The sequence below is a fragment of the Amphiura filiformis genome, chromosome 10 (assembly GCF_039555335.1).
Source record: "Amphiura filiformis chromosome 10, Afil_fr2py, whole genome shotgun sequence".
Taxonomy (NCBI): domain Eukaryota; kingdom Metazoa; phylum Echinodermata; class Ophiuroidea; order Amphilepidida; family Amphiuridae; genus Amphiura; species Amphiura filiformis.
The window spans coordinates 27,475,495-27,491,419 of NC_092637.1; the positions used below are offsets into that span (position 1 = coordinate 27,475,495).

General features: G+C 37.6%; 1 protein-coding gene across 1 annotated transcript; it reads right to left on the bottom strand.

Moving 5' to 3' along the window:
• Positions 1-249: 249 nt before the first annotated feature.
• LOC140161776 (integrin beta-1-A-like) lies at positions 250-15,696 on the bottom strand. The gene is made up of 11 exons (XM_072185074.1): positions 15,693-15,696; positions 13,428-13,528; positions 12,883-13,022; positions 10,225-10,297; positions 6,714-6,795; positions 5,857-5,984; positions 5,305-5,397; positions 4,634-4,763; positions 4,181-4,291; positions 1,988-2,166; positions 250-579 (listed from the first exon to the last, which is right to left on the bottom strand). The coding sequence occupies exons 1-11, from the start codon at positions 15,694-15,696 to the stop codon at positions 469-471; spliced, it is 1,152 nt and encodes a 383-aa protein (XP_072041175.1). The 3' UTR covers positions 250-468.
• Positions 15,697-15,925: the final 229 nt, after the last annotated feature.

The window sequence follows — 15,925 nt, forward strand, 5'->3', positions numbered from 1 at the left end:
GGCCTACCCCTCGTGGCGTCCAAATTCGAGAAATCGAAAAAGACCTTCCCCGTTTATAGGAATTTTTTATTCTTCCAAAGGGTTAATTTTATTTGTATTTCTCCAAATGATGGATATAAAGGTACGTTTATACCAAAATAAACCTGACTACCAGTCCCCCCTCCTTTTCGGTGAAATTGAAAAAGGCATCTTATCTGGCAAATCCTACATTTAGTCCAAATTCGAGAAATTTGAAATGGACTTGTCATGATTGCTTCAAAATTGATTATAATAATACGTAGAAGATGACGGCGAATGATATGTACGGTTTTGGTAGTTCTGTCTGTGGTAGAAATAATCCTACTTAAACATCCGTACTAAATAACTCATATCTTGAATTAAACGATGTCATTGATCATTGGCCTGCTCTAATCCTGGTTTGTCAGTAATTATTTTGCCTCTGGTTCCATTAACACTGGTTATCAATGGTTATAACTCGGTTTTTGGTCTTGGATCGTCTTGATATTCCATCTGTACAGCTTTTCCATACATTGGGTTTGCGTGTTTCGTTGTTGAAGGTTTGTAAATAGGATTTGTTGACTGAAAAAAAGGAACATGCAAAACTAATAAGAAATATAACACTGCAAAGATTTATCTTGGCTGATGACACAATCTATTATGTATCAAGACACGACTGCAAAAGACGCGCCCGCCTGTGTAAAGTCACGTCCTTATGCGAGGCACATCCAACAAAGCCATCAAAAAGAAAAACAATGAAGTTTAATTGTACTGTTTTCTTAGTGGTCCTGAGATCTATCCAAATCAACATAGCTTTTTTTTTTCTACAGACGAGCCTCGGATAACTATAAACAGTCCCTTTTGAGGGTGAAGTTATCGATTCGTTAAAAGGAAGGTGACCTGATATATTTGCCAAATCAAATTCTTTGAAACTTACGTATAACATAAAATGTCATCCCTTTCAAGCACTCATGCAAAAAGAACATGTAAATGTTTTTGTAAATGTGACTAATTCCCAATGGAATTACCGACATTTATACAACGTGATATTGGTAGTCTACAGTGTTTTTATTAATGATAATTATCATGATCATGTATATATTGATTTCAAGGCGCTATTTTTCTCATAAACATATTGACATTAGAAGTTCCAACTCAGTGTATTTCCGAAGATATCATCAAAAAACTGCCAAATTAGTCTCAAATGTGGTATACTATATTCGACAGTTTTGATGATTTCTTCGGAAATATACCGATTTGGAATGCCAAATTTCAATATGTTTATGAGAAAAATATGAGCTTTCATCTGATACCAAATTCAGCATTTTGATGAAGTAAAGTGAGAGGATGAGATTGTCAATCAGGTTACCCACTTAGGGCAAAGCTGTTCTGGCCGCAGTTGCTACTGTGTAAGTCACTTTATAATCAGAGACATAATTAAAAAGTATAATTTGCGTCTGACGTCACCTGTCACTCAAACTCTAAAGCGATTTGTTTATGAATTGTCGTGATGAATGCGTTTCGTTTGCACCTTCAAATATACAAACCATTTCAAAAGATACCCTTAGTAAGGGGACGTTCGGTCGGGTTTTTTTTTTCCGTGGAAGCTAAAATTTCATCACAATCTGAAAAAATTGAAAACATCTGAATTTTTTTTGCACATGTATTTTCTAATATTGATCAGCCAAAATTAACACATTTTGGCTCCACAACGGCTGATTTTACATGATTTTAGTAAAATGTTAGTGATTTTTCTGCGATTCTTTTTCTCCGATGAAGGCACCCTTCCTTTTACGCGCTACTAACCATGCCACGGGAAGTTTTATTGACATTTACATCAGACGCAAACTAGTCTTCGTAATCCTGTATTAGATTATACCATGTTCATGGATTCTACAGGGACGGTTTATATTAAATAGTTGTTCGTCCGTATGTGGAAATCCCGATAGTATAAACAATAATCGTATTCTGGTATGGTAGGCTTCCTTACCGTATCCCAATTGGCTTGTTTTCTATCCTTTTCAAACTCTGCAAATTCCTTTTTGTCAAGGTAGTATATATACAATCTCAGCAGTAGGATAAGAAGTAAGCCGATGAACAATATGGCACATATTATAGCGACAACTATGATCCACGGTTCTACCTTAACTACTGTTGCTTGTGGACACACTAAAAATAAGACAAAATGGGGTTGATTATACTTGGTTAATAAGTTATTTTAAGGGCTTTCTTATAACTAATTAACCCTAATACGCCTGAGTACTACAAAATAGTGCATGATATATCACTGCGCCTGCGTACATCTCAATTGATGTGATGACGCAATCACCCTAAGTAATAGGCACGCTTTCGTTGGTCCGGCCAGCGAAAGACCCGTGGCTCCAACCCAGAGTAAACAAGTTCTGTGTTTGTTTTCTTTCTTTATTCCTTCCTTTTTTCCCTCGCAGTCGCCAGAAAGCGCTTCGGGCGTTAGGGTTAATTAATGCGTCAGTTGACTTCACGCTAACTGGTAATTGATTACCAAATACAGGGCACAACATAACAGACTGTACTGATCTGTGGACTTCGATGAATAGCCTATTCATGTATAATAATATGCTCCGTCAGAATGTTGGACGAAAAACATCAGACTGTTTAAGACACTCTTGTACTGTATCATTGCAGACTTTTGATGTATACTCGGGTTATGGGGGGGGGGGGGGGTTCAGTGTGCATAATTATGGGAAACGCATTTCAAAGCAGAAGAAAACCTAAAATTCATCATCAACGCAGCAGATTTCATCTCCCATTATTACGCAATCCCTCATGGTGCATAGCAACATTGTGGCACGTCAGAACAGTCTATATCTTAATACATACAGGGTATCCCCCCCCCCCAAAAAAAGAGAACCCTCATTTCTAAAAAGTTGATCAAATATATTTTTGTATGTAAATAAACCTTTAATCGTTAGCTTTAATAAACCAAAACAATTTTGTCAATCGGTTCACAACTTTTGAAGATATGCCCTTTTAAAGGACAGTACCAGTTTTTCACTCTGTTCACGGATAGCAAACAGAGTTGTTGAGATGGGTCATGCTGTGGAGTGGCCTGTAAGATCATCAGACCTCACACCATATATTTTCCTTTGATTCAAAATCCAAAGCGACGTCTATGAGCGAGGACCACCAGCTATAGCCTCCAAGATCTTCGCAAACGTATTACTGATACATTCGCAAGTATCCAGCGCACGAGGATGGTACGCAACGCAATTGATGCAATGAGGACCAGGGCTGAAACCTGTATTCGCCAAGGAGGCAACCAGGTAGAGGGCAGAGCAGCATAGTAAACTCACTTCAGAAGAACCGAAGACAAACCAAACAGCCCTTTTCAGGGCTATCTTTTATCCCAAGACGAGAAACGTCTTATTTTATAATAAAAATAAAGCAAGAAACAACAACGTAAGAAAGTAAGAAACATTATAACAAAAAGGCATAGAACCAAGAAAAAAAAGGAATTGCAAGTATACCAAAAGAAGTCCTATCCCGCATCCATTTTACCCACAAATTAATGACACTTAACAAAATCCATAGCCCATAAGCCCACCGGTAAAACCCATTCCCTAAATAAAGTTATTTTATAAAGTTATCATTGAGGAATGTTTGATATTCATGCATGGTACGTGTACTCTTTTTAAATCTTGAAGTACCAAACCTCCTCCGTGGACAGAGTGAAAAACGGATTCATTTCTTAAAGAGAGCATATCTTCAAAAGTTGTGAGCCGATTGAAATATGTTGTTTCGGTTTATTGAAGCTAACGATTTTTTTTGTTGGGGGGGGGGGAGACACCCTGTATTTCATAGGGTTTATGGGATTGGAAAATCCACACAAGTACGATTTTTCCACTCAAGCATAATGTATTCTTATCGCTGTTGCAATGGGTGTGGGAGGGGTGTGTGTATATAGGGGTGTGGGCTGGGGTGTGTATATAGGGATGTGGAGCGCGTATGGGTTTGTAGGTATGCTCTCTTGTAAGTCTGTGGCGAGTGCGCAATCGATTGGTTTTGATTATTCAATCGGTTGGTTTTATATTGTGGACTTAAGATTGAAAAGTCAATCTTTTCATTGAGAAGGTGAGTGGGTGAGCTTATAATGTATGTACATGTAGGTGTGTACGATTTGGGCGTACTCGTTTTTATAACCTACCTGGATGTTTCTGTACATGGACCAAAACTGTTCCATTTTGTAGTGTTTCGTAGTAATAGATCACGGTACAGTTTGCTTCGTTGAGGGTCTCGCACTGTAAGCTACCTTCAGCTGATGGTGTAAAAGGCAAACAAATATAACTAAATAGGCCTTAATAGAAAAATAATCTCAAGTATAAATAACTTCCACATTTTATAAGTATATTGCTTAAAACAACGTTGTAGCATTTGTTGAGGACGTCCTCATTTATTTGCTTCGAAAATCTGATTTCTGCGCGATTGTAATTCACTTTAATAATACCTGTAAGGATTTAATAAATTTTCTCCCCATTGGTTCGGTTCATTAAAACTAACATTTTTTTGGAAAAAAGTCTATTTTTTTATTGAAACACTATTACTTTAAATGTTAGTCGCGAACATTTAAAGACGTTTGCATAAATGGATCCCAACTCACGAATTTGAAGTTTCTTTTCGACTACAATTAACATAGAACATTGTGCACACTCCTCAGGGGAAAGACGCCCTTCCTCAAACACCGTACACATAACACACTCTCGGAACACTCCACAGTCACCAATACAAATCTGTTTGAAGAAAGAGTCAAATAGGAGTGACGAGTAAGATATGTAAGTGAAAAGCTATTTTCGGTTATTCATAGCGTCTATTTTTTATACTATTATATTGTACTATTGGATTAGTTTATTTAAGTAGGTTGACTATGTATAAATATGAGATGGATATACTGTGTTAAAATTACATATAAATCAAGTCATGCAAATTATACATGGATATTGTCACACCACCTAGCCCACCGAATTGATCGTTTCAAACTTTATTCGAATTGAATAACACTGCTTTTAGTTTTTGCTTTCGTATATTCCAATTGTGACCAGGTTAATAAAACGCGTATCACTTGTCACTTGTTGGGAGTGAAATTGTACAATGCGTGGATCGTGCATTAGACGCATCAACATTATCAGTACGCGTGCAGTATCTTGTACAGTTTCACACCCAACAAGTGATACGCATTTATTAACCTCTAGCTGAGGTTCAGCAGTACGATAAAACCACGATACACGATATACAGTATAATAGGGGATATTTTGCTATCATAAGTTTACGTACCCCGCAATCTTCACAGGTTGGGCCTCGGAAGGACGAATTTTCATCACATACACATTTTCCACAATCACATTCACCAAATCCATTACAAAGCAGCTATAAAAGAAAATAATTTATAATATACCACACACACATAATGAATAATAAAAAATAAACAGCAAAACTGGGAGAAACTGTAAACGGATGAAAAGGGGATGGATAAATTAGCCTATTACTTTTTAGTAATTGCGATAATATTTTTCTAAAAATGTCCTATCTGCAATGGTTAGCATTGTAGCACATCTACTGATCACTTGGTGGTCTTGTTATGGCGGCATCCATGGGTCATTAATGTAAGTCATAGTTCAATTGAAAAGTGCCATTTATTAAATAGTGTAGGATGAGTGATGATGAATAAAAGAGAATGAACACATGTTATTTGTGTTGTAATTTGTTCCTCTTCATCTTCCAATATAAAAACAATAGGCCTAAAAATAATTGTGTATTTATGGCTCCTTTAGAGGAAAGATTAACAATTATTGAAATAAGTAAACACCGAACAGAAAAAAATCTCACCCCGGTAGTAGCCATACAGGCGTCATTAGTATCTGGACACTGACAGGCGTTCCCTGCATAGCCTTTGTGACATTGACATTTACTCGTCCACGTGTTTTCATCACAGATACATTTCCCGCGTTTTGGGCCTATACGAAGTTCAAAAAAATATTTATTATTCTAGGGTTAAAACAAATTAACTGCCTTAAGTTACGGCAAGCAATCTGCCTGACACTCTGTACAAGTTTTATCATAACTAAAATTCTATGTGCAGCAATTTCGAGGCTTTTGTTACTACGCTTGTACGAGTAAATCTCTTCGCATTTTTGGTTTTTAAAAAAATCCGACGCAACCCGGTGCGTATCTCTCACTTGTAATGTGAGTGCACAATAGCAATCTGTTTACCTTCCGGGCAAAATGGGAATCCATCTGTGCGCGCCCTTGTCGAACACTTGGCAAAAGACTATGTAACTCTCTCAGTGGAGCGTCACCGCAATGTGTCCGCGGCCATACTTCTAAAGGGCTAATGTGGTAGTCGCTTCATTTAAGTTTCCCCAATACTATTATGGATTAGGGTTAGGGTTATCTTGTTTACTTATTGGGGAAAATTTAATGAAGCCACTACCACATTTAGCCTTTTAGAAGTATGGCCGTGGACACAGTGCGGTGACGCTCGCTAAGTTATGATGCAACTGTGAAACAGAAATCCGTAATACTATAATTATTGAGATGTTCATGGATAACAAAAGAGGAGGGTTATATAGTCTTTTTCCAAAACTGCCCGCCATACATGGAAAAGACTAATTGAGATTTATTTTACAAGGCGTGCTTATCGGGACTGAAAAAACCATTTCTGCACGGAACGAATTCGCACTCACCTCCACATATTTCGCCTTCATATCTGTCACATGAGAAATTGTCACACTCACAAAATGGTCCAGAAATCACTTCCTTAGGATTCTAAACAGAGAAAAATATCCGGTATATTTTTTAAAAGTTGAACTTAATAGGAATGAGCAAAAATGGCGGATTTGGCTAATAAGATAATGTAATACAGTGTTTTTAATCTGGGGTATTGTCTATGAGTATAAACAGGGCCGGATTTACCATAGGGCCAGATGGGCCCGGGCCCAGGGCCCCCAAATTTTGCGCACTGGCCTGTTATATAGCGAAATTCAGCTTCAATTCGGGCTAAAAAAAGTCTAAGATTGAAATTTTTCGTGCACTTCACGCGCAAATGTCCAAGTAAAATCTAAAAACTTGGCACTTGAGTGCACATGCCTTCCTCACGGTCTGGCTCGGGGCCCCCAAAAAGGTAAATCCAGCCCTGAGTATAAATGACACGGGTAATCCACGCAAGGCCTAAAGCTTACACACATACTGGAAAAATTCTCTTCTGTTAAAGGCGATCGGGATAACAGGAGACATATTTTTTCCCCAGTTTTTTATCATCATCATCATCATCATCATCATCATCATCATCATCATCATCATCATCATCATCATCATCATCATCATCATCAGTCGGCTGCGGATCAGGCAACTACAAGCTTTCTCCAGCTATTGCGATCTTGGGCAAGCGAAACAATTTTGTTTGGCTGCAGCATCCCTTCAGTATCTCCCAGGAGGTGCTGAACATACTGTCCCGGTTTCCTGGTTAGCCATTAAAGCCTTAAGGTTATACAAAGAAACGTATAAAAACGTATAAAAGACGTATAAAGTTGTTCTCTAAAACAGAGTTTTCTCAGTAATCAAATATCGCAGCAAGTGAAATGTTGATGCATTGGATGTAGCTTAACATTTTTCTTGTGTGTTTATACAAATTTTTAGAATAAATTTGAAAATCCTTCGTTTAAAGCCGTTTTACGCACCATGTTCACAAGACCAAAAACGCGTTCCATGACGTTTTTTTTCAAATGTGCGCCCCGTATAAAACCACGCCGAGTGATTGTTTTCTTCTTTTTTGTATTGTTCTACAAATCGATTAAAGAAATAATGTTGCCATGGGGAAGAACCAAATACAGTACCGATTAAATTTTAAAATCCCGTTTTGGGGGAACATTTTCGAGAATCTTGCCTGAGAAAACACTGTCTTGTGAAATTATCGATATCTTGATTACGAGACGTTAATTTAGACATCTGAATACCTACATTATTTCTTAACATTCTGCCAATTGCTATCCCATTTGATTTTCACTCCAAATTGAAGCTAGTATTGCAAAAAAAGAGGTTTTCCTCCATCAGTTCGTTCAAAATTTCAGCGCCAACATGCGTGTTTATTCTAAGAGCCATTGTGCGGACGCGAATGTAATCAAGTAATTGCATCAAATTAATATAGTTATATATCCGCTTCGAGAACAAGCAATTGCGTAAGCTGTAGTATGGCCGAGTGGATAGAGCGTTGGACGGGGAATCTGTTATGAACTATTTTTGTGGGTTCGAGTCCCCGTGTGGCTGAATTTTCTTTCTTTTTTTCTCTTTTCTCATTTTTACTTCCTTTCTTTCCTCTTTTCTTTCTCCTTTTCTTGTTTCATTTTTTTCATTTCTTTCTTTCTTCCTTTCTTTTTCGTTCTTTATTCTTTCTCTCTCTCTCTCTCTTTCTTTCTCACTATTTCTTTATTCTTTCTTGCTCCTTTCTTTTTAGTTTTATTTGATTGATTCGGTGACTGCAGTGAATCGTGATTGATTGTTTTTCACTTTATATAATTCAGAAATTTGTAGGCCTGCTAAGTCTGTCTTGTTGAATATTCTTCCCAAATTCGATTTGCAAATAATTGCTTTTTGATATTGTTGTTGATGTTAGTTCTTCCCAAATTCGATTTGCAAATAATTGCTTTTTGATATTGTTGTTGATGTTCCCGGGTTGATGTTAGTATTGTTGTACCCTATTACATTGTAATCAGGGGAAAAGCAGCATTGATTTATTTCATCAAACATAGGCTATAAATTCAAAATCAACACATTTTCCAGGGCGACTCACGAGCTCCGCTCCGGGCACGTGCTATAAAGCCAAGTTTCATGTCTTGACCGTGGATCGATATTCTATTGTAAGTAGGCTTGCATGGCTGTTTCTGTTATGAACTTACGCCCCTCTGAAATCAAGCGCATGAAAAACTCTCGGCTAACCTTAATGTACTATTTCCGTCAAATTTTGATTTTGTTATTCTTTATTCAAAATGTTGAAATAGTATTAGTAATAACTGACGGGAAGGGTTGCTGTTCATTTTATGCTGAAATAACAAGGTAATGTAAAAGAAACCGCACTGGTTATTTTGGACATTTAACACGCAGTTCTATGGGAGGACATATTATCATAATTTTGCTCTGTTGATCTACGAAGACAACACATTTGGCTGATTCCATTTAGGTGCAAGTTGGGACACGTGTAAACATTACAAATCGTCGGCCGCAACACATAGTGGCGTACGTGAAGGACAAAATACGGCTCCGAGCAAAACATTTTTGAAGGATATGCTACTAGTAAAGGAGTCAATACTCCTCCACTGTTATCTCTCAGTGGCCCGATTCCATTTGAAATTGAAGTTTAAGGTTCAAACTATTAAGCTGTATCTTTACTAGTTAACAAGGAAGAACTATTATTGGATAATAGCTAGCTCTAAACCTATACGCCACTATGTGAAACAGAAAATTTGGAAACTCGCTCTACGCCACTATGTGTTGCGACCGACGAAATATGCATAAAAATCAGGTTTGAAAAAATTAACCAATTTCATATTACAAGATCGTACATTATGGCTAAAAATAAAAAACAGTGTACTTCATAATATATTAATATTGATTTTATTTGAGATGCGTCAAGAAAGCCAATTATTGCATTTATATCTCTATGGGGTTTTCGGGGTTATTGGATTAAGGACATAATATATCAATCAGAACCTTTCATCTTGCGTGCAAGCTTTATTTGTCTCAATATTTGAGTGTAAAGACCGACCCACCTTAAGCATGCACGTATTTTTTTTTTTGGGGGGGGCTTTGGGGCGCCATCCCCGGGGTCAAAGTAGGGGGCGGCAAAAACGAAGGGGGGCGGAAGAAGAAGGGCGGCAAAAACCGGGGCGGCAAAATGAATGGGGCGGCAAAACGAATTAGCAAATAAAAAGGGCGCAAAAATTGAAAAAACATAACAAAATTTGAAAAAAGGTTGCTTTTTGCTCTTCACTTTTTCAAACGACCGTGAAAAAAAATGGGTCAACCTTTTCGGGCTGTTAAAGAAGGGGCGGCAACATTGTTTCTTCTTCAGCCCCCGGGGTTGGGGCGGCCACGGTACGCCACTGTTAAGTAACTCTATGTTGAAGGAAAAGATAAGGTACTAGAGAGTACTTAAATCTGTATCATAATATAAGACAAAACAACATTAGTTAACTCGAGTACCTGACGCAGGAAGCATTGGCATTCCCCGCAGTAACACTCACCACGACCAGAGCAAATTAAAGTCGAGTTAGATCTGCAATAAAGAAAGAAAAGTATAAATGTTTATTTCGGTCATTGCATTGTCAGGCCTCAAGCGTGTTTTCGTACGGACATGATAAAACCAGATATGTCTGAAAGCCGCCAAAAATGCCGGTTATTTGAACCTCTACCATCATCTACTTTTTGAACGACTGAAACTACGCACCATGACCCTAACACTCGTAGGTGGCCTGTGCGTTGATGGGGAGACACCCAGGCTATGGTATTTAGTGATATTTTATAGGGTTAGGTATGATGACCATGAGATCGGTGCGCGTGCGTTATTGGTGCACACCGTCATCATCCCTATATCTTCGTGTTAAAAATTGCCGTGGTAGTACGATAAATCCTCACGTTTTTCAACAACTACGCATGGTGATTTTGAGCTATTTTGTTCGAGATAGGCCGTGCGACTCAGGCTATGCATACAATTTGAGATTTTGAGAGCCGGCCACACTGTTTCTATTCTATGTTTTACGATTTTCGCATGATCAGTATATGGCTGGCCGTAACCGCCACAACGTGGAGCTGCTACGCGTAGCTTACTTTTCGCTTCGCGGAGCTAAATTGACCAATCATGTTAGATCTTTTCATTACGCGGAGCCAGTTGATGCATCATCGTTCCAGAGAGAGAAAACTCTTGCCAAAATTAATGTTTACTATAATTATGTGGATTTTAAATGAATCGAATGTAAATAAACCACAAACAGTTGTACAGGATCAATACCATTGTTTGATTAGTGTATAGTCAATGTTACCTTGCATGCATGTGCCATGTGTGTGGCGTGTTTGTTTGTTTGTCTGTGTCAGGCCAGGATCACTGACACCCACGGTACTGATACTGTCATACTATCACGGTGATCGTATTGTTGAATGTTGTTGACTTTAAAATAATCATGATGCAGTCATGTCTACAGTAGAATTCACCACGACCTTTGAAGGACTTAAACCCCATTAAAAGCTATTAAACCAAGATAACACTCAATGAAAACAGCTCAACTATGTTACATCAGATCTTCTCTGGTTAAATACACACTGCACTTGTGTCTGTTTTACCTGTGCAATGAACAATGAGCTGGTATTATAGTTTCAGTTGGGTGAATGATTATAAAGCGAACGCAAGGTAACAATACTGTCTGGGCTTTTGTTTACGAAATGAGACAATAGTCTGCTTATTGTTAACCAGCGTTCTTGAAAATGAGAAGCATAATGGTTTGCAGACTTAACACGGTTTAGAAATAATTTGTTCATATTTTTTGGTGTTATCTGTCGTTTACATATCCTTCCTAAAACACAAAAGTACCAATATTTACAAACACCTAAATTAGCTAAAAATTTAGGAAATGTTACAAAACTATATTTTCTAGAATTTCAGAGAATACTTTAAATATTGACTGGTTATTTTTTACACAGTGATGTCATCTAGGCAATGGCATAATACTTCTAACATACACTAGGTCACGCGTCAATGGTGAGCGCACTGAGTATTGTGTATAGGAAAACGGGCAGTACCGTAACTACAGTATGTATGGCCTACTACTAGTATATAAAGTAAATCCGAACTGGTTTGCTGAAGGTCGAATTCCGCAGGCCACGCCGCGCAAGATGTACAAATCAGCTCCCGGCGATACACTGCAGATCGCAGAATTGTGTGCATGGTTTACCACCACTCTGCCTAGCTATATAGTTGTGTACAATACTGTATGAGTTTCTTGTGAGTGCATGTCCATCTTAATAATAAGTCGGTTCGTACTTTTCATAAATTACTTTTTGAATCATAACTATCGTGACCGAGGATATCTTGCAACTACGTGAAGCTCGTCTGGCAAATTCTTAATGACTAAATTCGCTTCACGTAATGAGTAAGTCGTACTTGATTGGTCAGTTTTACCTCCGAGTAATGAAAAACTCTAACATGATTGGTCAATTTGGCTCCACGGAACAAAAAGTCAGCTACGCGTAGCAGCTCCACGTTGTGGCGGTTGCGGCCTACCATATCAGTATCCCATATGATATTTCTATTGTAAGAAAATTTTATTTGTTGTCACGTAAATCACAGGTTTCGTTTAAATGTACTAACTGGAAATTAAATGTACTAATTAGTGAGGACCGGTATTTTGCTGTGGATATGTTTAACTGCAATTTTGATGTAAAACATTTGAAATCCGCTGTAAAAATTTTGATAATATTCAACTCTTTGAGAAAATTATTTTATAAAGGAATGCTGGTAAAACCAGGTGCAATACAATGTACATTATTGACACACTATCACGCTCTTTATCTTCGTCAATAATAGAATAATCGATTTCAATCGAATTGAATGCATGAGTTTGTAGTTGACTACTGAGCGACCTAAGCAATCGATTGCTAGCCAATCAGATAGAACTCCTTTTCTTGCGTTCAGTGAAATACCACTCGCCTGTCGCTCACTACCACTCGCCCGTCGCTCACCAACGGAGTATTAAATTTATATTTATCGTATAGGACGTCGACGGTGTGTGGTGCCTTTATTAACTTAATTACAACCGTTAGTACATTATGTTGTTTCCATTAAAAAACCCCATACTGGCCACTACTTACGAACGACAGTTTTCATATCCCTCACCGGTTCCCGACTCTACATCACATTCACACTCCTTGCCATATCTATTAGGATTACAGTAGCACACACCGCATGCAAATGTTCCATTGCCATCGCTGCAGAGATCACTGTTTGGGATCTGTATATCAAAATTAAGGTAAATCTTAACAATAACAATTTTTTTTAACAACCTTCATATTTCGGTTGTCATCATATAAATATAATTATGCAATGTTATCAAAACAAAGTTATATTCTGATCGAGAAATTAACACAAATGACTTCAAGAACAAAGAGGAAGAAGCAAATAGGTCATTAAGGGCGGCTTCAAAACTCTACCGCCAGTTGAACGGCGGTTGAACCGCGTTCCATTCTTTTAGAACAATAGAAAACGTCTCCAACCGGACAGAGCTGGGGCGAACTGGCGGGCAACAGTTCTGACACTGCTTATACAAATGGCCAGTATTGTTTAGTCAGGTGGTTTAAAACAACACAAATCCACAAAATATCAATAACATGGAAGAAATAAAAAAAAAAATTCTCACCCCTTTCTCTTCACATTCACAAGAACAAATAACTTCAGTTGCTATCACCAGAGCATCTTTCAGTCCGTATGGTTTTACATAAAACCTATGAAGAAAAAAGACTAGTTATGGACGTGTTCAATTCAGAACACCGGGGTTCAGAATTATGTACTTCGGCAATATTATGTGTTACTATATTTGACAATGTCACCTGTACAGAAAACAATCTTGTCCAATTAAATTGACGGACGCAGTTTGTTTAAGGGGGTACTACACCCATTGATTTTGTTTTGCATTTTTTGCATTTTGTGAAGAAATTACAAAAAAAATTGGACAAAGTGGTATGCAAAATGAAGGGCAAATCTTCTCGTTTTATTGGTGGCATCGGTATCAACGTAGCTTACATGCTTTTAAAAGTAGAAGCCAAAAGGTGGTACATCACTGATGATTTAAATTCACTTCATTTTGGAAAGCTTACTATCAACGGATTTCGTTAAAATTTTGGATATGTGTTGCTAACACGTTAGGGAAATAAAGTTGATATGTAAAATGGGAATAAGTGGTTCCAGATTTCTTTTATGACTTCATGAACTTGGTGCTCCACAACTATCAAAAAAGGAACTGGTTAAAATGCTTCTATTTTCAATGTTGAGCTATATTTTGTATTTTTAACTTGCGACATTATTTCACTGAAACTTAATTAAGCCACAGGTAACAGGTTACCACAACCATACTACAGCAATGTTGAAAAAATTGTATTTCTTGTCACCTATACCACCATATTGGGTAGTTTTCCGTAAGCTTAACGTTTGTGATTTTGGTAACTATTTTATATTTATTTGTGAAATCCATCTCAACTAGGCATTCTAAATTATACTCACCATTTACATCCCAAGGTATATTAGTATATCCACCTTGCACTTCTCGATATAATCCAGTTAAAGACAGAATATCAAAATTATTCCTCATTATGATATCACAAACTCTCACATGTGTATTCAAAATTGATGCTTAAATTTGACCTGAACCAATTGACCTATAACCTGACATACGGTGACCTAATAGCCTTTTCTTCTCCTAACAACACATTATAATATTATTGACTAATGACTATACATCCATTGTGTAAGTGTTTATATATTTTGCATGCACCACTAGATTTTCTATAGAGAGTATAACAAAGGATTTAATGTATTCTATTCATGTACCCTACTTGAACATGCTGAATAGAATAAATCATGGTTTGTTATGAAACACGCATCTGAGTAACTAGGATACAGTAAACAAAATATATATAGGGCTAAAATGACTTACTACAATTGTTTAAAAGCACTTTTTTTTCTTCTTTTTTTTCATATTTTTTTTTATTTCACATGATCCGTGCATATATCGCCTAGCTATAAATGAAAAAATATTTATTTAGACCAATCAAACCAATATATGGGTGTAGTACGCCCTTAAAGAAGTAAATCAAAGTTATACTACCATGCCCGTTCGCAATATTTCATTGAGGGGAGGTGCTGATTTGGAAAAAGTCGACTCTTTTTTCCAAAGGGGGGGGGGCCGATTTTGTGAAAAGTGGACACAATTTTGACCTTTTTTGTCCAAAAAAGCGTAAAAAACCTGATTTTTTTGCTCCCTACGCTCGCAAATTCTGAAATTTTGGGACTTTTTGTAAACATTTTCAAATTTGGGGGGGGGAGGGGGAGGGGGGAGGTGGGGCTGCGTACGGGCCTGTATACTACAATATCTGTCGGGTACATTTCTGCAAATCCCGGTTGCAAACAATAATCGCAAACCACAAATATACCGCTAGCAATGGATATTCCGTACTAGGTCAGTAAGCACGTACAGTACGCGACTATCGACGATTTACGGTGTGGTACCAGGTCGATGAGGGTGTATGAAACAAAAATACCCTTTTAAGTATTTTGGATATTCCACTAAATAAATATAAGGGGTGAGCGCCTTGCCGGGCGCCTTGCATGGGTTATTGCAACGGTTTCATTTATAGAATGAGAGAGCATTATGTTTAAAGGTATGCAATGGTATGACAAGTTCGGTATTGGATTGACTAGCTAATGATGGAGAGAACGCCTGCCCGATCCGAAACATGTGGAACAGAAACTGGGTGTTGAATACTTACTCTAAAGTTTCTATGGATTGTGATTCCCTTTAAAAGTGAAACTAACAAGTTTTAGAAAAAGTTTAAAGAAAGCGTTAAAAAATCGTAACCATCATAAGTTAAAACGCATAAACAGAAAGAAAAGGGGTCCGACCATCAACTCATAGTTAGAGATAGATGGACCACTTAGAACTGGAATCAAGTGTGGATTGTATACACAGAAGACTCCATTCGGGACAATGAAACTTACCCACGACTCACGTCCTCCTCACAACTGGTTGCCGTTATATCTAAATCAAAACTGATCACCTGACCCAATGAGAGCCCTGTGCAAACTTTCTCCCCAGGTCTATTGTCTCCCTCACCACAGTGAGCTGTGTAGGCAATGTTGATT

Excerpts from the sequence above, each read along its gene's own strand:
- LOC140161776 (XM_072185074.1), bottom strand. Across the intron at positions 4,292-4,633 it reads CGAAAAGAAACTTCAAATTC|CTGAAGGTAGCTTACAGTGC; the intron begins GTGAGTTGGGAT and ends TTACACCATCAG. Across the intron at positions 2,167-4,180 it reads CCATGTACAGAAACATCCAG|TGTGTCCACAAGCAACAGTA; the intron begins GTAGGTTATAAA and ends TCTTATTTTTAG.